This window comes from Genypterus blacodes, unplaced genomic scaffold (assembly GCF_046128005.1).
Source record: "Genypterus blacodes isolate CSIRO-AG114 ecotype Tasmania unplaced genomic scaffold, CSIRO-AGI_Gbla_v1 ptg000214l_1, whole genome shotgun sequence".
Lineage (NCBI taxonomy): Eukaryota > Metazoa > Chordata > Actinopteri > Ophidiiformes > Ophidiidae > Genypterus > Genypterus blacodes.
In genome coordinates, this window is record NW_027467013.1 from 1,427,229 (window position 1) to 1,451,343 (window position 24,115).

Consider the following 24,115-nt stretch of genomic DNA (forward strand, 5'->3'; position numbering starts at 1 on the left):
CTCTGGTGATTGTAAAGCAAAATTGGATCCTCCTCCAGCCTCCATTATCAGCCATTTCAAACATATCATAGCTTCATCTCCATCACGGTATAGTGGCTGTGAAAGGACGCGGCGTCCACAGTAATAAAGCTACGGAGCCTTTCTCATCTCTCAGCCAGCTGCTGTGATAAGGCCCAGCTCAGAGTCTACACACACGCACGTCACGCCAATGTTTGCCAAATTTATTGTGTGGTGGATGTGCTTCATTCCCAGTAATGAGACTAAATCTGAGAGTCCGTGATCCGTGAGATGACTGACCTTTCTCTGCTGACTGCATGGACGTGCAGCAGGCTGACCTAAATACATTCCCAACCCTCTCCTGAATAAAAGTCATATGCAGCTCAACCATGTGAAATATGAGAAATGGCAATATTATTCATGTAGCACAGTTTCATTTTTTCCCCCTCATATTTCACACAAAAACGCCTCAGTGTACTTAGAAAATGTAAATCAGCATCATTATTACAGATGCTGACACTTTTCATGGTGTGTGTGCGCGTGTGTGTGTTCTCTGCAGCACAGTGACTTTAAAGCTGAACTGAATACTGATGAATGATTTGACGAAATATCATTTATTATATCATTTTATGGTTGAATAGCTATATCTGTGTGCCTCTCTTTTATTATCAGGATAAAAGTGCATTAACCAGGATTTTCACTGTTATATAAATGAAAAAATAATAAAAATACTTAATTTATAACTAAATTATACCATCAAGTCATAAAATGCTGCAAAAGAAGGATTTTCCTACCAAAGGCTGTAAAATACACAGCTCATTGTTTTATGTTGCTATTTTTGAGTTGGGACATTATGTGAAATATATCATTCAACACACACATTAATCATATATTAATCCCTTTGATGCTCTCTAATCCTTATAATCTTCATAAAGCCATAAACATCCTATACATTGTCCAGCGTCCACACACACCCCCTCCAGATATTGCCTCACTGCCACATTCATTCAGATCCAAAGAGCATTTTAATGTCATGTAGCGGTGCTATAAATAGAGCTCACACTGCCCCTCACACTGAAACCAGCTGTAATTAACACTGGACCAAGCAGCAAAAGTGTCCAACTCAGCAGTTACAATGTCCAACATCCTGTCCCATGTTCTGTCCCGTGTCCCGTGTTAGATGAGAGCCTTGGCTGTGCTTACATGGTGTAGATTCAGGTGGCCTGAGTGATTGGACCAGGAAAGGGGGGAGGGGAGGTGCAGGGATAAATCTCTCTTAATTCAGACATTGCCAAACTGTTCATTTGTCTCTAAGTGAGATGAATGAGCCTCGCAGTGGAGTGACTGGCTGATTGAACGGGTCGGGGATGTGAGGAAATTGAGTTGCCTGACCCATCACCGGCTCGACAGGGTGGGGTGGGGACACACACACACACGCTGGTGTGTAAAGGGAGGCCTGGGGACGCACGGGGCTATTTCAAAACATGAATTACCTCATATATTACTTACTGGGAGTAGATAATGGGACGTTAAAAGCATTTTAAATATAATATCTAAACAAATAACTCGAAGCTCACTCATTAGAATGCATCTATCTATCTATCTATCTATCTATCTATCTATCTATCTATCTATCTATCTATCTATCTGTCTGTCTGTCTGTCTGTCTGTCTGTCTATCTATCTATCTATCTATCTATCTATCTATCTAGCTATCTATCCCTGTTATTCCTGTTCATTGGTTCCATTACAGGAGTGTATCCTGTGTCTAATCTTAGACCAGATCAGTACCAAATGCTACATATTGATATTCTATTTTGTGATAGATGTTCCCATTGAGAACACAAGTGTCCTAAGTGTAGTAGAAGCTGACAGTTTGTCCCAAATGTACACATGTCCAGTTGTAATTGTTTACCGTCGTCTCTGTGCCTCAGAGTTGAGTGTGTCCAAGTTCACGATGAGATGTTTCAGCGGTAGATTACACCGGCACGTTGATCTGAAAACAGATGACAAAGAATGTGAGCGTCTCATGTGTCAGACATTGGCAGTCGCCCCCGGCCCACCTACAATAACAACCCAACTGCCCGCGTGGAGCTGTGGAGGTTGTACAACTGTCACAATTGTCATTTGCCAGTGCTGAAAGAATGTTTTAAGTGGGTCAAATCTCTCTAATTCTCTATTGGTCAACGGGCAGCGTGTTGAAGTCGGATCTGGATTTGGGTGCCAAGCTTTCTGAGACCAAACACCAGCGAGAATGAAGGCTTTATGTTTCCTTTTGCATCTAATGATTCTAGCAGGTAAGCGATTACTTCATGCTGAAGCTTCTGTGTGCTGGTGGAGCAGAAACACATTTTACTTTTCACTCTAACTTATATACTCTAGTTATACAATTTAAGATCTAATACACCTACATGTTCAGTTACTTAATCCTCTTCATATGGAGTTTGATTCACAAAACTGCTTCCACGTCTCTAAGCTGATTCATTTCAAACATCTCAACTAATGAGCAGTTTTTAATTTGTTGCAAAACGTCTCTGTAAGTGACAAGGGCACAAGCGCTGTTTTGATTTTGTTTTTTAACCTCTGGCTGTCTGTGACCACATGAACCTGCATAATTAATGTTCAGACAATTCCTGCGTTTCCTGAGTCGAATGTCTCCGGAAGCATTCAGCCATTCAGCTGTGTTGCTGCGCCGTGACCTTCGTTTCAAAGTCAGGCGCAAAATGAAATGCGATACTGTCCCAGCATGTGTCAAATATGTGGTGGAAATAACACAAAAATAACTTTATTACAACACACACAGGGCAAAGTAGTAGAACCCAATTTAGACAACAATGCCAACACTGTCACTATATGTATATGAAGTGTGTACGCTATTGTTCCAGTTTAGTGCATTTTATTGCAATCCTAAAGCAGTGGTTCTCAAACTGTGTTGTGCGTACCACTTTGGACAGGAGATGACTGGAAATAATCTATTGTAATGGCAAATTATTCATAAATAAAAAATGGTTTAATGGCTCCAGAGGTGAGGGAAAGACCCAGAGTGTAATTGTCGACACCTGTTCCTCACAGATGACAACGAGGAACAGGTGTGGGCAATTACACAGGTGAGGATAATCAAACAAACAGGAAACACGGGAGAACAGAAAATACTACAAAATAAAAGAGGAAATAATACAAACAAAACACAGGATCATAACCAAATCAGAATATGCGTAACTTCTTATTTGACATTTAATAAAATAATCATAATTTCAATCAGAAACATTGCTTTTAATTTCCTCATCATTGTATGAAGAATTTAAAAGAAACAAAGTGTTGAATGATCTTTACAAGTACTTATAAATAGTATTCGACAACAATTCAGTTCCCCAACCAACATTTACACTGTATAAGCCGATATGCTGCGTGTGTGTGTGTGTGTCTTAGGTGCTGCCTGGGCTTCTGCTGATGAGACTCGCCTGGTAAAAACTATCTTCACCGGGTACAATAAGGTTGTCCGTCCGGTAAATCACTTCAGCGACCCGGTGGTTGTGACTGTTGGCCTTCAGCTCATCCAGCTCATCAGCGTGGTGAGGTCTCATGTCACCGTGTCTCTCCTCATCCAGGTTCATACCATGGTTCAGTGTTCACAACAAAACCTAAACTAATTCCTCTGCATCACACAGGATGAGGTCAACCAGATTGTCAACAGCAACGTGCGACTGAAGCAGGTTTGTTTGAGCAGATTCATGCTTTCATATTTCTTGGATTCTGTCTCAGACGAGGCCTCGTGCCAATAAATGCATAAATAAAACTAATTAAAATGTATACAATGTTAATTTAAGTCAAATCGAATATACATTTCATTTCTACTGTAACAGCGTCATTCATTCAGTCAACAGATATTTGTTATAACCACTGACAGTTACCCAAACAACTACTGACTGTGTTAGATTTAAATATTGGTAAATTAAAGTTAGGAGTAATTATATTGTACCAAAGACAAATGACCGAAGAAGTCCGTGTGCACTTTTCCAGCAATGGAAAGATGTGAACTTGCTGTGGAACCCAGAGGATTATGGTGGAATCAAAAAGATCAGAGTTCCATCCACTGACATTTGGCGGCCTGATCTCGTTCTCTACAACAAGTAAGTTTTGAGGACACATTTGATTCAAACCATGTTTATTTTCCTAATATCGTTCACTCAGTTTCTATTGCCTTTCCTGACCTAAACTGTCTGAGCCACAAGCACACAGAAACCCGTCAGTGTTTTTTTTGCATCACACTTCCCTGTAGTACTTCAGTGTGTGTGTGCAGTGTGTGAAAGCTCAGGTTTCATCAGGCTAAATCTGGCCTCCGTATTGCAGGTCGCCCCCTCACACCATATGCTGTGTCTGACACACTGCTGTTTCTCCCTGACAACCAACTCCACTGCCACAGCCACTTGTGCCACTGAGCTTTGGTTGGCTGGGCCACAGGCAGCCTCAGGCGCTGATGTCCCCCCGCGTTAACGTCTCGCTTATTACCTCCCGTGTTGACGGTGCCTGTGTTTATCTGTGCCCGCAGTGCCGATGGTGACTTCGCCATCGTTCACGAGACCAAAGTGCTGCTGGAGTACACAGGGATGATCACATGGAACCCACCTGCCATTTTCAAGAGCTACTGTGAAATCATAGTGCTGCATTTCCCCTTCGACCTCCAGAACTGCAGCATGAAGCTGGGTACCTGGACTTATGACGGGAACTTGGTCGTCGTCAATCCTGTAATAAAAATAAATGTTCTTTGACCGAAGCCACAGGAATTTAATGTCTGTAGAAAAAGAAAGAAACCCCTCCCCCCCTTCTGAATATGGCTCCACATAATGCTTAACTGTGCAGATTTCTCAAACCCAGCAGTGCGAGGCGAGAACCTCACCATTGTAACCCAGATAAAGCCATTATTATCTAAGCATTCTACAATTACAGCTCCCATGATTCCTGGCCACAGGGCTGCTATCAAAAGCCTCATAAGAAAGGATTTTGAACAAATTTTGGGTTAAAGCAACGCTCTGATTTAATTGTCGATACAGTAATTGCCATTTTTCATAACAAATGGCCAAAATACAATTTCACCTTTTATCAATTCTGCTCACCAGGACAGTGATCGGCCTGATCTGAGTAATTTCATGGAAAGTGGCGAGTGGGTGATGAAGGATTTCCGCAGCTGGAAGCACTGGGTGTACTACTCCTGCTGTCCTGACACACCCTACCTGGACATCACCTACCACTTCCTCATGCTGCGCCTTCCCCTCTACTTCATCGTCAACGTCATCATCCCCTGCATGCTCTTCTCCTTCCTGACTGGCCTCGTCTTCTATCTTCCCACAGACTCTGGTATGTCAGCACTGAATTCCTGGTTTGTTTGATCTTTTCCCGGAAACATAAGAGTGCAGCGTGCCGTCCTGCATGTTGGAACTGATATGAATTGTAGATGTAGTCCATTATTAAATGATCGTCATATCCACAGGCAAGGCTGCTGGACTCCTATATGTGAATAATTTGTGGTACATTGCTCTCTTTTACCACCTTGGAGCCAGATCAATACTTGAACCACCTATTGGAATGTAGCCATACATACATGTTGACCTGTAAAACATGTGCTGTGTCCGTGGAAACAGAATGGAACAATCATAGCTTTTTCAATCTTCTATATTGATCCTTGATTCTTGATCCTCGTGTTATCAGCTTGACGCCTCTGTTGGTCAAATCCTTGTTTTTCGTTGAGGTGTCCCTACATCGACCAGGACACGAGCAAGCACCGCTCCTGTGCACATCTGACCGGTGTTCCAGTCTCTGCTCCGCCTCATTACCCAGGGTCTCTCGGTGCTGTCATGTCGGAAAGCAGGCCTTTGCTTTCATGTATAATACATCACTCCTTCCCCATGTCTGATATTGCTGCTGACAGGATTCTGTGGAGGAGAAGCTGTGTGCCAAAAGCTGCTCTCTTTGCATCAACTGGTTTCACTGAGCAAGAAAAACAATTTACGCTTGCACTTCTGCTTGGTGAAATGGTGTCAGAGTTTGTTATGCTGTTATTTATTATTAGATGTAGAAAGATGCCTCTGTTTGCTGGTATTGTGGAATAGTGGGGTTATTGTGTGAGACTTCTGATTGGATGGCTTTGGAAAGGGATCAAATACTCGTTGAGCAGCACCCTCTGGTGGCAATATAATAAAACTACATATTGGAGGGCTTCGGTAGGAGAATTGTACACTGGTAACTTCTTCCACTCCCATATAAGAACTTCCTCATGTACCTGTTCAAGAGTGTACACATCTTAGAATGTATGTATTTAGATGAGATTGTGAGACTGCTGTATTATTTTTCACAATAAAAGCTGTCTGTATGGTTTTGTGTCCCTCCCAGGTGAGAAGATGACCCTCAGCATCTCCGTCTTGCTCTCCCTGACTGTGTTCCTGCTGGTCATTGTGGAGCTCATCCCCTCCACCTCCAGTGCAGTGCCGCTCATTGGGAAGTACATGCTCTTCACCATGGTCTTCGTCATTGCCTCCATCATCATCACTGTCATCGTCATCAACACACACCACCGTTCACCAAGCACCCATACGATGCCTGGTTGGGTCCGTAAGGTGAGCAGAGCAGCAATCCTTGTTCTTTGTACTATATTGCCATCTAATGGTGATGAAGAGAACATCTTGTTTTGCCTTGTATTCATCATTAGTATTATCTGCCATTTGTTTCAGGTTTTCATTGAAACGATCCCCAACATCATGTTCTTCTCGACAATGAAGCGCCCGGGCAAGGAGAAGCAGGATAAAAATATCTACGGTGGTGATTTTGACATCTCAGACATTTCTGGGAACCAAACCTCTACTGTCACCTATCAGTCATCAATCACCAAGAATCCTGATGTGCGCAGTGCCATCGAAGGGGTCAAGTACATTGCAGAAACCATGAAATCGGATGAGGAATCTAACAATGTAAGCGTGACAAAGAATCCAAAAAGTTGCAGTGTCTTTATGTGTCATATGTGTGTGTGACATGTTTCCTCTCCTGTGTTTCAAGGCTGCTGAGGAGTGGAAGTTTGTTGCCATGGTGCTGGATCACATTCTGCTGTGTGTGTTCATGGCTGTGTGTCTCATCGGCACATTAGGAGTGTTTGCAGGCCGTCTCATTGAGCTAAGCAGGGTCTAGACGGATGACCCTGGAGTGTTGTATTATTATGACTCCTCAGATTACAAAGCTTATTGCTCCGTGTGAACACTGTTTCAATGTTTTGCTATGTAATCTCTTGTTTGCAATGTGTGTTCAGCTGTAAACTTTGTATGTTTGGGATCAGGTTGTACTGTATATGTTCTTAACCTCAATGTGTTTTATGCCAAAACAAACAATATTTTCAAGGATATAGTGTGCTATGGGAAAAGATTGAGCGTGAAATTGTTATAATATTGTACAGTTATACCTCATATATTTATAACAAACCATTGAATAAAAGTTTTTGTCAGCCTTGTTTTCTGTGATCTATCATCTATACATACATATAAGACATTTAGACACACTTAGTTTTGTGTTTATTTATTTTGCTTATGATGCCAATTTGTATACATATATTCAAGGACCACCATATTGTTATATTATCATATTTGACATGGTCTAAATACTGTACACGTATTTATTGTTGTACATACACTATATACTTACTGCATTATTGTGTGTGCTGTTTTGTCTGTGAACTGATCTTATCAAAACATTACCCAACAATGACATCTGCGCTTGCGCAATAGCGGGGACCTGAAGGCCCCGCCCTGTAACCGTCCCGCAGATCTGATTGGTCGACTCGTTGTTGCTAAATCAGAGCCTATGAAAGTTGCCGGAACATCGGGCGGTGTGATCGATGGATGACCGGGGGGGTAAACAAGACAATGCGCCGCAACGTGACATTAAATGTAAACAGAAAGTTACGTGAATACTTTCATAACACGTTAAATGTATATATATGTACGTAACACAAAGAGGCGCTAGGGTTACTACTCGACGACTCCTCGGCTCGTGCGTCACAAGTTAAGCTCGCGCGGCTGGTTCGGTCCTTCAGTCTGACTTTACGAAGCACAACCGCAAAGGTAAGAGACGTCATGGTGAAGTAATTACACGGTTAAAACTGCAACCTTGAAACATTCACCCACCAAGTTAATCCAACCATTCAAGGAGGTGAAGCTGTAGAATAAAAAACAATATGAGGCACGTGTTCTAAACAGGGCGTCTCATGAATGTGACTGTAACTCCTCTCTTGACCTCCATCCTTTAGCCAACAGCGACGATCACAGCAGGGATATGAGGACAACCCGGCTTTGACAGGTCACACACACGAGGATCAGCACGATGGAGGCATCGATCAGCCCCGTCATGTCATATGAGGACGACTCCCCCGGTGGCTCCACGGCCATGTCTATAGACCGGCTCTTCCCGGCTCTCCTGGAGTGTTTCGGGATCATACTGTGCGGTTACATCGCAGGGAGGGCGAACATCATCACACCAACCCAGGCTAAAGGACTGGGGAACTTTGTGTCCAAGTTCGCCCTCCCTGCACTCCTCTTCAAGAACATGGTGCTGCTGGACTTTGGGAATGTCAACTGGTCCTTCCTCTGGAGTATCCTCATAGCCAAAGTGTGTGTGTTTCTCGTCGTCTGCGTCCTTACCGTGCTAGTCGCCTGTCCTGAGAGCCGGTTCAGTAAAGCTGGACTCTTCTCTATATTTGCAACTCAAAGCAACGACTTTGCATTGGGATATCCGATTGGTGAGTATAGATAACACCTGCCAGGCAGAGTGCATGTAACTCACTGCAGTAACTGTATTCACACACTGTCAGGGCTTATTTAAGTGTACTTGTGTATTTGTTTCACTGTAATCTACCTGTGTAAACACTACTCTATCATCTCACTGCTTCATGGTGTGTACTCCTATTTAAAGACTAGCTCAATTATACCATTTATCATAACAAAAGGAAGAGCAGACAGAGTGAAAAGCTGTGGAGAAGAATAGTACGTAATAAGTTGTGTAGTTTGTTATTGTTTCCTCCTTGTGACCTTAAATGTGTTTTGATTCCATGTTGTTGTTTTTTTTTATTCAGTTCCCTGTCTCTTCTTCCACAGTTGAGGCCCTTTACAAGAGCACAAATCCAGATTACCTCCAGTACATCTACCTGGTTGCTCCCGTGTCCCTGATGCTTCTCAACCCCATCGGTTTCGCTCTCTGTGAGGTCCAGAAGTGGAAGGATCAAGAGAACCAGCAGCAGAGCAAGCTTCGGGTTATGGGACACGTGCTTCTACAGGTCCTGAAGAACCCCATAGTGTTCATGGTCGTCATCGGGATCATCGCCCACTTCGTCCTGTGCCAGAGGATTCCTGCTTTTATGGCTGAATTTGTGGACGGCCTGGCTAACTCGTTCGGGGGAGCAGCTCTGTTCTACCTGGGCCTGACCATGGTGGGCCAGCTGAGGAAACTAACCAGATCCACCGTGGTGACTCTGATTCTACTCACTACAGCAAAACTGTGAGTGGGACTACAAATGCAGTTGATCATCTCATGCCAGTAATGATTTAGTTTCAAGTGGATTTATATTTGTATAATGAGCCGTTTCCTTGGAGAGCAAATGAAGTCAGCAGGTTTTGGAGCTTTGTGCTAGCAGCAGGTTGTTTTCTGCTGAGCTTTTTTCGCTGACTCAGACCCTCACAGACCACAATGCCTTTGAAGCAGTTTACATAATGGATAATCAGAGGGCCCATGGGTGTAGAATATGATTATAGTGATACTAATGCATTTATTCAGCTCATAGCGTTACACACAGGTGAACTAACCGCACAAACGACAGCCGATAACAATCCTCTTTTTATTGGACTTTCTGTCTTCCAGGTTGTTGATGCCCCTGATTTGTAAGGACATGGTTGATCTGTTGGATAATGGCAACAGCAGCTCTCAGAACCACTCCAGCCTCTCTAATTATGCCTTCATCTATGGAGTGTTCCCCACTGCACCAAGCGTGGCCATCTACGCCGTCTATTACAATGCAGAACTGGAAGTGGTAAGTTGTCTACGTTTGTACTTTCCAGCCTTTGTCACAATCAGATATATACCCGTTCCATGAGGGTTTGTTTTTGTTGCTTGTGTCGTGACTTGAATGTTTCTGTTTTCCCATCAGGTGACCTCTGGGATGGTGATCAGCACCTTCCTCTCAGCCCCCATCCTCTACGTGTCTGCCTGGCTGCTTACGATCCGCTGGATGGATCCTCAGCGCCTGATGGATGCACTGCAGAATGTTTGCTTTAACATAAGCATAGTGAGCTTAGTTACTCTGGTCAGTCTACAAACTAAATACTACTATAAAGCTCTTGATCTAATATTAACATTGCATTATTTGAACACATCATGTAATATAAAATAGGGCTTTATGTTGTTGTGTAGACGTTAGAACAGAAGCTTGCTCCTGTGATGTCCCAGTTCAGACTAACTGACCTGCTTCCTCCTTCATCTTCAGTGGTTACTTTCTTTTGAGGAACCTGAAACTCACAGATGTTTCCCCCCAATGATTTAACATCTTCACTTCCCCATTTTTTTTATCTCTAGCAATACATCTGCTTTGTTCCATTTCCATGCCTTCCTCCTTAACGTCTTGTTTAGAAATGGAATCCCCAGCCAGTATTTAGTTTAAATCGTAGTCCCGTTTAACAAATGTGTGGCCATTACATTCATACTCTCTGTGTCTGTGTGTGTGTGTGTGTGTGTGTGTGTGTGTGTGTGTGGCAGGTGTGGACATTAGCTGTACTGTTCCTGAGTAAGAAGTACAAGAGGCTTCCTCACATGTTTACAGTCAACCTGTTAATGGCGCAGGTACAGAACCAACACATCCTGGAAACTGTTCATTTTGAGAAGTCACAGAGTCTAGCCGTGTTGTTGTTCAGACAGGTCCTGCCTGTTATGTTGTGTCATTGTGCCTCTAGGGTCTAACGTGTGTCGGGATGATCCTGTGGAATTTTGTTGTGAAAACTGACAACTTTATTGGGCAAGTCCTGACGTTCACACTGTTGTGTACGTCACTCTACGGCACCTACGTCTGGCCTGGTATGACCTCACACAACCTTCATCCTTCCCTCCTGCTCATCACCTTAGAATATCAAAATGTGCCTTTAAATGTGAAGTCTGATCTGAAGCCTTTTGTCTGCTTTGTGTTTCAGGTTTGATCGCCCTCTCCCTTGTGCTCATGAAAAGGTTCGAGGAGCTGAGAGTTTCCCCAGGCGTGTTTGTTATCGTTGGCTGGGCGTAAGTCACTTTGCATATGAAAGAAACTGAGACTGAGCTGGTTTACTGGTTTAACAAGCTTGTGCATACATTGTGTGTTCTGAAACAGGTGCGTGTGTAGAAAAGGATAAAGCCAGACAGCTTAGCCTCTATTTCTGCATTTGTATCAAGACAACTAATGGCTGTTTTATAGCAGTGAGGACATTTCACCCAATGTGTGTGAATCTCCTAACTCAAAACAGTATTTAAACCTAAACCTTAATCCAAATGCATACTAAAGGATCTCTGTCATGAAGGTTGGGTTTGCACTCGTCTTTGTCTGTCTGGTTGTCATAGCCTCTCATAGCAGGACGTCTAAAAGTTGTTTCACTGGTCTGCATCATGTTTGAAGATCAATAATCCAGACCAACGTGTTTCAATGTTTATGTTGTATCTTTCATAGCTTTGTCCTGACTGGTTTCTGGTTGTAAATACTTTCATGTCCTCCTCCCAAACAGAATTCCAGCATTAGTAACAGCTGTGTTGCTCGTCTCTGGAGGCAAAATGCCCGACACCACTGACCCGTCATTCTTCTATGGCAAGCCACAGGTAACAGCACAAGAATGTTCACGTCTCTCCTTTGTTGACATACATATTTGAAATTTCTGTGTTGGTGTATTTTGGTCTTAAGGTCTCCATACTGTGTGTGTGTGTGTGTGTGTGTGTGTGTGTGTGTGTGTGTGTGTGTGTGTGTGTGTGTGTGTGTGTGTGTGTGTGTGTGTGTGTGTGTGTGTGTGTGTGTGTGTGTGTGTGTGTGTGTGTGTGTGTGTGTGTGTGTGTGTGTGTGTGTGTGTGTGTGTGTGTGTGTGTGTCCTTGTCCTTTGTCAGATCATCAGCACCACAATCATCCTCGCCCTGAGCATACTGCTGGCAGGGGCCTCTTTTGTGGACCTCAGCAGAGGGACTTGGGACCAGAATGACCAGATCCCAGAGAGAGACACTTCCTGTAGGATCACAGAGGATCTCACGACTGACAGCGAATCAGAAACACCAGCCAACACATCTATAAATGCCGGCAGAGGTACTGACAGTGGAGTGTATTGAACTTAGAGCAGGTCTGCCAAGTGAAGCTGTGTGTTTTGTGTGCTGATTATAAACACAGTAGATTGGCAGAGGCGACTGTACAGAGACCTTCAGTCAATAACACAAAGTCTATACCGCAACTTCTGCCTGTCACCCATTTGCCATTAAAACCATGTTGTCTGGCTTTATCTCCAGGAAACACAACATGTTTAGTTCCTTGTCTAAACGACAGTAATAAACAGGACTTCCTTATTTCCGGTCAGGTATTTGCATTGCATTGACCTATGCAAATTTTAGGACAGAGCAGTCAGATGCATTAATTTTCCTATTTTCTATTCAGGCTGTCAGAGATGCTAGGCCAACATCAATTCACATGTAAAGAGCTACATTCACAGATAGTTGGCAGGTTTGCGTTGTTATTATCTTACTGGTGAAAGTAACAGTAAGGCCTTCATACCACCGTTAACATTGCCATTGAACCTAACTTGTGTTTGAGATTAGGCTTATCTCAAAGTTACAACAGTCTTGCATCAAGTCCCAAGTACACAAGCTGTTAAGAGTTAAGACGGGTTAAGACTGAGTCTGTGGAAGTTTCCGTTCAGTTGGCAGAGTCAGAAACACGCTGATCACAGTGGGAAGGTTAGCTCTAATATTAGCTCAGTCAGTCGTGTTGACCTTTACTTCTTTTCTCTTTATCAAGCTTGCCTCATATGTGACTGTGCACCAGCCCAGCCCATGCCCGATATGATAATCAGCACAAACATGCACAACACGCCAGACACACTCTCAGGTATTGTAGCGATAACACAACTTACCCATATTGTTACTATTATCCTTATGTTATCCTTACTGTCATTTTAAATGTAAACCGTCATATGAATTTATGTTTTTCAGGTCTTGTTTGTAGTGTTTTTGTTGTTAGACCACTGAATATTTGTGTGCTAGCCTAAATGTTAGCCTGTGCTGCCCTCTTCAGGCCCGTGTGGGGAGAGGTGTGAGTCATCAGACTGCCTCCTTCTCAAAGTGGAGGAGCTGCAGCAGGCTTCAGACAGACAGACGGCCCGTCACGTGCTCCTGTGTCTGCTGCTCACTGTCACCTCACTTGCTGTAAGTAAACTGTCAATGTTCAGTGCGTCACATTTTAAGGCAGGTCAATACATTTGGCCCTCTGTCACCGGCGTTAAATGAATTATGATGCAGCCGTCTGGGTTTTACAAGCTGGTGCTCTTCCTCCTCCCCACAGAATTTGTCCAGCTGCCTCTGGTTGCTCTTTAACCGTGTTCCTGGAAGGCTCTACCTGGAGCTGCAGTTCTTCTGTGCTGCAGCCAACTTTGGACAGGTAGGTGTTCCCCACAAGAAGTAAGAAGAGATGGCAGCAGCTGTTTTCACTCAGTACTGCAGTGATGCAAGTGATTGTTTCTGTCTCCAGGGATTTATCTCCTTTGGGCTGTTTGGACTGGATAAGCATTTTATTCTCCTGCCATTTAAAAAGAGGTAGGAAGGTTTACTGCACATCATGAAGTCATCAGATCCATAAACAGTTTTGATTTCCACAGAATTAAATGTAAAGTATATGCATGGACAATGTTGTACATTGTGCATATGATTGTGTTTATACATGCCTTTTGTTTTTGTGAATTGTGTTCAGGTTACACAGACTGTGGAACAGAAAGCGGGCAGAGGAGCCGGCACAGGCTGACCTACCTGAAGAGATCAGGATGACCTGCCACCAATTCACCAAATACCACAAAGAGCAGTGTTCTCAGGACATTGTCCAAAAGAGAAGGTGAGAGCACATGAGCCAACTCACCACTTGGTTCTTAAACCTTAGGTCAATGGTTATGGTTTAAAGGTGGGGTTATGTAGCTGGCATTTACCAATGTACAGTAATATTCAGTACATCTCTATGTGGAATGTAGGTCAGAAATGTCTTCACACCCTTTGTCTCTTCCTCATGTTTCCTTCCTGCCTTCTTTGACTCCCAGGTGTGGAAGGAGGACAATGGTGGCCTGTTTCCTCGGCTCAGAGCTGGTGGAGTGGCTCCAGCAGGTGGGCCTGGCTCAGGACCGCGGTGAGGCGGTGCTGTACGGGACGCGGTTAGAGCAGGGCGCCGTGCTCCAGCACATCCAGCAGGAATATAGCTTTCAAGACAGCCAACTCTATTACCGCTTCACTGCATAAGAACCCATGGCCAGTGTGTCTCTTACATTTCAATTTATACCAAAGTGTGCGTCCGGCTTCTCAGCACTGATTCTCAAGCCAACCTAGCAGTGCACAGGTTGGGTCATAATGTTTAGCTGGTAGCCAAACAGGTTTTTACTGTTCTTAAAGGGTTAATCAAAAGCTTTTACTTTTATAACGGTCTTCTTCTGAGTGCATTGAAAGCATGCAGGTGGACTGGCTGAAGCTTGTGAGTGATGTCGTCCTCTGCTTCCTGCATGTTACTGCACTCCTACCAAGGCCACTTTAAAAGGGAAGGATCTTATTAAGTCAGCCTGTAGCGACTTGTTTTACCTGTTAAGTCAAACAGTGTGACGCTGTATTGTACCTATTGTTGGCTGCGGTACCTGCAGGCTTTGTGCACTAAATTACAGCTGTGATTAATTACACTGGTTAAGCAGAAATAGTTCTATTGTTCCACTGGCAGAAGTGACTCGTGGAGGGCATTGTATTAAGTATTGTACAGTATTTATTGTTGCTTTTTCAAATCACAATCTCATTTTGACATTAATTTATGATGCTGTAATGTGGTAGTTTGGTCCTAAGACCCTCAACTGTGCCTGAAGAAGAAGTCAAACCTCAGGGGTATGTTAAGATGAAGATTCTCTGCCATCACCTGTGACTTAAACAGATCTAAGAGAAGATGCACATGGCCGTCTCCTCCTTAACAGAAGCTAGTTGACCAAGTCTGAGCTGCTATGATTGATTTTGTCTCTCAGGTCTGAAAATAAAAGGACTACTTTCCTAAGGCAGATGTTTTATTTTAAGCGCATAGATGCATATTTTACAGAGCCTTGTTTGTCCAGGGCGGCACATTTTTATGCATGTGCATTTTTGAATAAAGTTTATTTGCAAACCCTTGCACCCTGCATCAGGTGTTGAATATGTTCAGTCTCATCTCGGTGGTTTCAAACAGGTTCCAGTCTCTCCTCAGCAGTTGATGTACAAAGCCATCTCCTCCTCGATGGAGTCTGAGAATAGATCAACCAGCAATGTCTCATCCGCTACGCCATATGAAAGAATCGTCTCCATCTGCACCATTTTCCACTTTTCCATCTCCCTCATCTTTTGTAAAACCTTCTTTCCTCTTCTCTAAAAAAAGGGAACAACAAAACTGTCAATAGGGGCTGAGATAAAGCAGAAAGCATGAATGAGGTCGTTTCTTAACCTTTGTGTTTTTAATGATGTCGGCCACGCCTTCGTGCTCGAGATAGAGCGGGTGTTTGCGGTCGGGCTTGCTCTGGAAGCGCGGTTTTTTCTTCACGGGCTCATCCAGACCAAAGCTGGGAGAGCAGGTGTCCTTCATCTGACCAACGTTCTTCACAAAGATGAACGGTTTGAAAACGGACCTGCGACACACGAGAATCCCTCAGTAAACCATGCTGCTGCTGCACAAGCTTACAGTAAAGATCACCTGTTTGTACCTTTCAGGGTACGGAGTTGCGGTGAAGTAGTGAACCCCAGGCAGCATAGGATTGGTGGGTACCACAGAAACCATACTTGCTGTCGTCATGAACACGCCCTCCATGTTGATGCCGGTGGCTTTGTCCCTCAGTATGTCCATCATCGTCCCAGCTGCGATACAACCTGCAGTAAATGAAATCAGTGGTAGAGGCACTGCTGCGCTTTCCTCCTCCTGCTATCCCCAGTTTCCCGCTGACATTACTTGTTAACCAACCGTCATTCCGTTTCAGCAAAGCCTTTCCTCCGCAGTATCGGCTTTCGGCCTCTTCTATTTTGCCTGTGGTCAGGTGGGAGTAGACTGCAGCGAAGTTGAACTCAGTCTCTCCATCCCACCATCCCTGGCTCTGGGCGTATTCCCTCATCCCCGGGTGCTCTTTGTCTATCTTGGTTGTTATGTCGTACTGATTTGAGATGTTGCGATATCCACCTAGAGCAGCAGAAAACATGATTATCTGTATCTGTGTTGACAAGCAATCTGAGCAGTGTAGAGAGTCTGAGCCTGGCTGGTCTCTGGTTCAATCCTCAATTTTCTTCTTTTCAGTCCCAATTCCATTATGGCTGGATACAGGTCAAACATTCCTTCCTACCATATTGCACATTAGGTACACAGCCAACCCTCAACTTTCTACATCTAACTACCTTCCACTCTCTCCGCTGCCCAGTATTTCCCAGCCGTTTCCAGCAGCCATGCCTCCTTCCTGTCTGAGATGAGGAAGCCGTTGTGGTAGGTGAAGCCGCACTCATCCTCCATGCAAGATCCTCCCTGGCCGTATTTTACCAGCAGCTCCGCCATAACATCCACAGCTTTCTCCGCTGTGTCGGCTCGCTCAAGTCCAAGCCTGCAACATGTTGGGAGTCACAGATTGAGTTTTGAATGAGCTGCAGTGTGAATGCAGTGTGAATGTGAACCGAGCTCACACAGTTGGGTATAGAGGCTTTTACCTGACGAGGTCCATGCCCAGCAGAGCCTCGTCATCGTCAGCAGTGTGTCTGCCCCACACTGCTTCATTTCCAATACACACTTGATGCTCATTGGCACCCATCTCTGCCCCCCACAGCCAGGCCGGTCTGCTCAACATCACTGCGTAGGTGTGTGTGGCCTGCTCGATCTCTATGTATGTGCACTGTTCACAAAGAGCAAGAGACAAGGGGGGGAGTGAGTGAGTGAGTGAGTGAGTGAGTGAGTGAGTGAGTGAGTGAGTGAGTGAGTGAGTGTGTGAGTGAGTGTGTGTGTGTGTGTGTGTGCTCTACCTCCACTGACTTCCCTGCACTGTAGTCTCTGGCAGGGAAATAAACCACCTCCTGCACTTCATCACAAGGCCTGTCAGAGTTTTTCCCAAAGATGACTCTGTTCCCCTTAGTGGAGGGCGGCAGCGCCACGAAGGTGTCGCAGGAACGTGGGAGCATTTTGGAAACACAAACAACCTGCAAAGGAAAAGTACGAAGTCCAGCACCAGCACCTTCCAAACACTCTTACGCTGCTATTGGCGTCTTTCAGCCAACGTCTTTACAATCAACAGCGACGAACACACACACAAACACATAGCATGGCCATACGTGACGGGAACCTTACCCAGGTGAGCCAGTTAGTCAAACACCAACAGTGTCTATTCTCGTTTTATTCACTTTCTACTAGTCTCGCGTGTATCTGGCAGGTGACGTCATGCGTCACAGCTCATTATTGACACGGAAACAGTCCGGAGCTGGGGGCGAAGATGGTCTTATATTCGCAGTTAAATGGGGAAGGATAAACTGAATGCATAAATCGTGATTCTGATCGATTGATTTAATTGATGGAGTTTGGACACGTATATTTTCAAACATATAATATCATACCCAAATCCTCGTCTATGTGGCCCAAAATTATTATACTTTTTAGACTTATAAATTGTCTAAGAAATTTTCAGGAAATACATTCATACAATATTTAAATATCTACTTAAAACATGTTCATTGTTCTACTGTTTATTTGAATAGGATAGATTCCGGAGTAATATTTATGTATACAGTATCCCAATATCCTTCTCATATGTATTAATCAATATTTAAAATGAAACTTTAAATTGTATACTTATATTTAGTCATCTGATAACTTACTTACTAACAAAACGTTTATAATTCTAATTTACTAATTTTTAATTATTTTCTTACCCTAGTATAATTAAACCGTTTCCTGTGCTATTCCCCGGTTTGTCCTGGTCCACTTGTAGAACCATCTTCGGCCAGACCGCTGTGTTTACGTCCCAGCGGTGGAAGCTAAGCTAGCGGCTCTCAGCTAGCTAACACGGCGGCGTCCTGAGAGCAAACAAACAGAAGCAAACATGGGGAAGTCATTCGCAAATTTTATGTGCAAGAAAGACTTTCACCCTGCGTCGAAGTCAAACATCAAAAAGGTGAGCATCTTACTACTTAACGTCAAAAGATATTCGAGCATTCTAGCTAACAAGCTATGGTAATGTTCGAAGTCGTACAGAGTTTGCTAGCTTAGCTTAGCCTAGCCTTCTCTACATCAAGTTTACGTACATTACGAGACTTACTCATGGAAAACATGTATAACTTTATCACACTGACTATACTAGGTGAAGAATGTGTACTTTGGCTTTAGTTTAAAGTAACAGAAAAGGGCAGAGCCACATTATTATAGCTAACGTTAATGTTGCTAACAGGTAATGGTTTGGACTGAAATCTGCGTCGTTTCAAAATAAAAGTTTGTCCGCCGTCGCCTTTGTGAAATACGAAATAATTCTCCGTTATTAGCTCGAGTGAATACAGGAATCATGTGGACCTTTAGAACCGAAATGTTGCTGTGCTGGGAGACAGGGGTTTAAGTTCAAAATCTGTATTTTAGGATTGTGTGCAAATGTAAACGTTAGACCTGATACAGAACAACAGTGTGGTTATCAACTTTAAATGTTTAAGAATAGAATGAAGTTTACTTGTAGTTAAACTGGACTGGAGCGATGTGATGTCTTGGGCTACCGATCAGACCTGAATCAATAGAATAATGTGTCCTGCAATTCCCCCTTTATCATCCAGGTATGGATAGCAGAACAGAAACTGACCTTCGACAAGAAGAAGCAGGAGGACCTGATGCAGGCCTACCTGAAGGAGCAGGACGTCTACAACAACAGGTTAGATCAACATGTGTCTCTTAATGTGGGAAGGTTCCATTCCATCAGCTTCAATAACCATCCTGTATATTGTTATATTGTTTAGGTTTATTGTCCTGATTTTCTTTCTACATCTTTTCTTTCCTGTAGATTGTTGATGGGAGACGATCGTGTTAAGAATGGTCTCAATTTCATGTACGAGGCTCCTCCAGGGGCGTCCAAAGGTAAAGCAGACCTCATCCTTACTAGATTAATGTTAAATTCATCGAACATCAGTTTTCTTACAAAGTCTTGCGTAACTATTTACTAACTCTTTGTCCTTTTCTTCTACATAATTGTCTTCTGTCCTGAAGAGGAAACAAAAGAGGTAAATGGTCAACCAACACAACTCCACACAGATCTGCACCAATAATAAGAAATGTGTTCTCATGTACTGAAGAAATAATGGCACAATGAAATGAAATTAATTCGATTGTGTCTTTTCTGCAGGAAGGAGAGTCAGATTACAAATTTGAGTGGCAGAAAGGAGCTCCTCGAGAAAAGTAAGCAGTCAATATTGACACCCATCTAAATCTTGTAAATATGTTGTCAGTATGTTTCTAGAACCTGCTTCCTTTTTTCATTTTCTCAGGTATGCAAAGGACGACATGACTATTAGAGATCAACCCTTTGGGATCCAGGTGAGTGTGTCAGCAGAGAGTTATGTTTGAACCATGTACACTACTCTTATGATGTTCTGGTTTTGTTAAGCCATGTTTACATGTATGATTTCACCTAAATGCTGAGGTATACTTACATGGTATTCATGCTGTTAGAGGTCATGATTGTTGTCATTTCCTTGCCAGGTGCGCAATGTGAGATGCATCAAATGTCACAAATGGGGTCATGTGAACACGGACAGAGAGTGTCCGCTCTTTGGGCTGTCAGGCATCAACGCCAGCTCTGTGGCCTCAGATGAAGCAGCAGGTAACAAGCAAACAGAGACGACATCACACATTCACTCTGTGTTCTTCCTACGTATTCTTTTTAAGCATGTGACTTATCTTTTAATCAGCACATTGAGTTACCAAGTCATAATCACCCCCAGCTGACTCTCTGACACAATGTCCTCACAAACAGAATGACATACACACTTTAAATTGCTGCTAGTTAACATAAAGCTAAGCACGATGTCATGTTGCGGTGCTCATAAAGAGGAAAGGTGCATTTGCAACAACAGATTTTTATTGTGCTTTCTCAGTTATATTAACCAAATCTGACGGGTTCAAATAAAACAAATACAAATAAAATAAATAACAAAACATAAATGATTGGTCAATTTTATAGTATTTGGAATTTCTTTAACAAAAATAAGAAAAATCTGTTTTTGCAAATGAGCTCTTTACACATTTTGATCACCACGGTAACCTTTACTATTACTATGAAGGAGACTTAAGCTTTTGATATTTAAGTTTTAAAAATCATTTTTCCCTCAAACAACAACGTTATTTCGCAGCTGCAAAAGCTTTACGATCTTTTATTTTTGCTATTTGAGGCAACGCTGCTATCACACACACACACACACGTCAGACAGCAGTGAGAGGTGCAGCTGCTCTACCTTTCCTTTCTCCACCGGAGCTCCCAGAGTGGAGCCGTGAGAGTTCTCACTCCTGCAATCAGCGAGTTGAGCGGTAAAGTAATAATGTTTAGTCTGGGAGAGTCCAGTCAGTGCCTGGTCCTGATGCTGGAGTGCTGCTCCCTTCCCCCATCCTGTGCTCCGAGGGGGAAAAAAATGTAATTATTGTGTATTTTGATTCTCCCAACTGCTGCTTTGGCAGAGAATGATATTGTATGATTTGCTCAGCCGGAAGGGGAGTGAGTTGATTTGATGTTCCATTCTGTTAACAAAGCCGCCCCTGAAATTCCCACTGTGGTGCTCGTGGCTGGCATGGGCCTGACATCAATGGGACTCTGAGGCTGTGATTTGTGCTAACAGGTCCGTCGATGCACCCCTCCGAGTTAATGGCGGAGATGCGAAACAGTGGGTTTGCCCTGAAAAAATGTGTCCTTGATCGGACCGTGACTGCTTTTGAGCCATCGCAGGTAATTGTCTGCCGCACACCCCTACATCTTCACACACAGACACACACACATGTAAGGATATACCAACACACATAGGCTGTACCCTTTCAAGAAAACACGACCAACAATATCCTTTGTGCGCCCCCAAAGCTTGCACACAATTGCTGTAAAATGGGAAATTATCGGGGCAGCTTTAGTGAAGTGAAAGGAGACGTTATCGATGTTGAAAGGCTTTGTGCAGATGGGCTCTGATATAGATTTCCTCCCGCGTGAGAGAATGGAAGCCTCGGGAAGGTTCTTGCACCGATACGTAACCGTCCTGCTGATGTGCTGTGATGCTTTTACAGGAATATGTCGCCAGTGAGGAAGAGGAGGACCCCGAGGTGGAATTTCTCAAGTCATTAACAACCAAACAAAAACAGAAGCTCCTCAGGTACCAAGACAACACAACACACACACGCACACACAATCTGCATTTAAGGCGGAACTACACATTTAGTATTGTTGATATATATTTAAAAAAGTATATACATAGTTTTAATATTTTAGATGAGGACTGTTCAGGCAAGTGTGATTAAATTATGATTTAATTGTGATTTACTATTCTCTTTTTATATATTTATAGTAAATAAAGGGGAATAATTCACATTTGGGTTGACGTTTGTCTCAACCTTCCCTTTGCAATTGCACTTGATATCAGTACAGAAGTGAATAATGTTTAGTCTTAATTGTAAAGGAGTGTTTGTGTTCCCGATTTGCAGGAAACTCGATCGCTTAGAAAAGGAGAAGAAGAAGAAGAAGAAGAGCAAGAAGCAGAAGAAGAAAAGCAAGAGAAAGCACAAGAAGAAGCAGGAGAGCAGCGACAGCTCCAGTGACTCCTCCAGCGACGACAGCGACTCGGACTCCAGCAGCCCCGGCAAGTCCAAGGACCAGAAGAGGAAGAAGAACAAGACTAAAGGATCCAGTCGAGAGAACAAGGGCGAGGCCGAGCGGACGATCAAGACGGAGAGACGGGATTCCAGGTCCCGGAGCCCTCAGGCCAGACAGAGGCGGCCCGGAGAGGAGGGAGGAGAAGGAGAGTCCAGGAGAGCCACGGCCGACAGGGGACGGAGCCAGAAGAGCCGGAGCCCAAGGAGCCGGAGCCCGAGGCGCAGCCCGGTGAAGAACATCAAGCAAGAGAGAGGTCAAGAGATGAAGAGAGAGCACCCCGGCAGCAGGGACAGGCAGAGGGCCAGCGGCTCAGACAGGAGCAGGAGCCGGGGGAAAGAAGGGCGGCGAGGGAGGGACGGAGAGAGGGACAGGAAGGACGGAGAGAGGGACAGGAAGGAAGGAGAGGGAGACAGGAGGGACAGAGAGAGGGACAGGAGGGAAGGAGAGAGGGACGGGAGAGGCTCAGACGGGAGGAGAGACCGAGCTGACGAGGGCAGGAGCAGGGAGAGGAGAAGAGGAAGGAGCAGGAGCAGGGAGAGGAGAGACAGGAGCCAAGACAGAGGCAAGACAAAACGCTGACACATTCATTCATGCCGGAACGCTTTCAGGCCCACACCGCTCGTCTTGGACACGTCTCACAAATGTCCCCGGCGTGTATAGTTTGATGTTCAGGAGCGCTTTGATCACACATGTCCCTATATTTGACATGAGCCAGCAGCTTTAGGTCTCATTTCCCTCCAGTAGAGGGAAGCAGTGGACAGAAGATCCCGCTCCTCTCCTCAGGCTGCAGATCATGCAGATGAGTCCCAGTCTGAGTCTTTTGCACCTGCTGGCGTCTCCAAGTGTCCAATTCACTGCAGCAAGGGAATTAAAGATTTAAGATTATATTCTGTTCCAGCCAAACTGATCCTATTTGCACGAGTGTGTAGTTGCTTTTATAGTTTGACGTTGTATTCGACCTGTGTGCGTTATGCATTCCTTAAGAAACGAGACTGTATTTTGATTAAAACTGTAGCCATGACAACTTTGTGTCTTAATCTGTGACGGGTGAAATTCAGTTGAACGGCATATGGGTTAACCGATTTAAGTGATCGTTGTGGTTTCGATTCATTCTTCCAATGTAGACAATTTCATTTCTCATTCTTAAAAGTGGTATCAAATTCCTCACACCCTTTGGACAAACTAACATTTCTTTTGTGTACATTTATCAGGCCGACGTCTCCTGGAGCGGACGTGTTTGGAAAGCTGCCGCTATCTCCCGTCTCTACCCCCAGAATAAATACGATTATTGTTCGATTAACCAGCGAGGAAACACAAAGCAGCCGCTGACAAAACCTGCACCGCCTGGTATCTGCTGTAGGTGTAGATTTATTATTAATATGAAAACAGCAAAAATAATCTTAGTAATTTTACCATTTAATTTGAAGCCACTTCAATTGCATTTTTATTTTTCCTTTGTGATTTTTACAACTTTTTCAGCCTAAATGCAAAATTCCGCTTTAGCTCGAAAATCTATTTAAAATTTCACCAAACATATCGACAATTTAAAATTCCTGTCAAAAAGTGATTCGTGTTTAATTACAGAATGCAGCGTGTAAAGTGTCAAACACTTAACCGAGGTGCATCTATAGTTTTTCTTGTTTTTGTGTAGATATTTATTTACATGAAATTCAAATAAGCATCTTTCTTCAATTCGCTCCTTTTCGCTCCGTGTCCGTTTCTCCCTGGAAGACGCGCTCTGCACAAAGGGAAATGAAAATAATTTCCCTCTATTGCCTTCTGGTCAATTTAACTTCCCTCTTCAGACAAGAGAGAGGGTGTGTGTGTGTGAGAGAGAGAGAGAATGTGTGTGTGTGTGAGGCGTATTCCCAGGCCCGGGCCCACGCTGTAATTATTCCCCGGCTTTTCCTTTGGAGAGTCGGACGCTGCACTGGCTAAGCACAAAGAAGTCAGAGAGCATCCTTGAACCCTTTCAGCGCGGGGGCCACTGATATTCAA

The 24,115-nt window shown here is 43.8% G+C and overlaps 4 protein-coding genes across 5 annotated transcripts; 3 read left to right on the forward strand and 1 right to left on the reverse strand.

Annotated features, from left to right (window-relative positions):
* Positions 1-2,250: 2,250 nt before the first annotated feature.
* Positions 2,251-7,312, forward strand: LOC143015748 (acetylcholine receptor subunit alpha). The gene is made up of 9 exons (XM_076169804.1): positions 2,251-2,293; positions 3,426-3,568; positions 3,665-3,709; positions 4,017-4,126; positions 4,546-4,741; positions 5,114-5,351; positions 6,384-6,607; positions 6,722-6,958; positions 7,044-7,312. The coding sequence occupies exons 1-9, from the start codon at positions 2,251-2,253 to the stop codon at positions 7,170-7,172; spliced, it is 1,365 nt and encodes a 454-aa protein (XP_076025919.1). The 3' UTR covers positions 7,173-7,312.
* Positions 7,313-7,846: 534 nt separating this feature from the next.
* On the forward strand, positions 7,847-15,423 carry gpr155a (G protein-coupled receptor 155a). The gene is made up of 16 exons (XM_076169842.1): positions 7,847-8,098; positions 8,284-8,772; positions 9,128-9,527; positions 9,888-10,056; positions 10,174-10,329; positions 10,779-10,862; positions 10,973-11,093; positions 11,207-11,291; positions 11,768-11,858; positions 12,138-12,330; positions 13,033-13,122; positions 13,309-13,439; positions 13,576-13,671; positions 13,762-13,826; positions 13,981-14,118; positions 14,318-15,423. The coding sequence occupies exons 2-16, from the start codon at positions 8,358-8,360 to the stop codon at positions 14,511-14,513; spliced, it is 2,430 nt and encodes an 809-aa protein (XP_076025957.1). The 5' UTR covers positions 7,847-8,098; positions 8,284-8,357; the 3' UTR covers positions 14,514-15,423.
* Positions 15,047-18,243, reverse strand: scrn3 (secernin 3). Of its 2 annotated transcripts, none has more exons than XM_076169846.1 (8): positions 18,168-18,243; positions 17,268-17,441; positions 16,959-17,140; positions 16,656-16,855; positions 16,231-16,443; positions 15,977-16,139; positions 15,721-15,901; positions 15,047-15,644 (listed from the first exon to the last, which is right to left on the reverse strand). In XM_076169846.1, exons 2-8 carry the CDS (start codon positions 17,421-17,423, stop codon positions 15,483-15,485), a joined length of 1,257 nt encoding a protein of 418 aa, XP_076025961.1. In that variant the 5' UTR covers positions 17,424-17,441; positions 18,168-18,243; the 3' UTR covers positions 15,047-15,482. The 2 variants fall into 2 exon arrangements, with proteins under 2 accessions (XP_076025961.1, XP_076025959.1); XM_076169844.1 differs by lacking the exon at positions 18,168-18,243 and adding an exon at positions 17,590-17,844.
* Positions 18,244-18,269: 26 nt separating this feature from the next.
* cirsr (corepressor of RBPJ and splicing regulator) lies at positions 18,270-23,157 on the forward strand. The gene is made up of 10 exons (XM_076169843.1): positions 18,270-18,409; positions 19,053-19,147; positions 19,277-19,350; positions 19,480-19,493; positions 19,616-19,668; positions 19,758-19,806; positions 19,972-20,092; positions 21,102-21,208; positions 21,535-21,620; positions 21,949-23,157. The coding sequence occupies exons 1-10, from the start codon at positions 18,338-18,340 to the stop codon at positions 22,694-22,696; spliced, it is 1,419 nt and encodes a 472-aa protein (XP_076025958.1). The 5' UTR covers positions 18,270-18,337; the 3' UTR covers positions 22,697-23,157.
* The last annotated feature ends 958 nt before the right edge of the window (positions 23,158-24,115 follow it).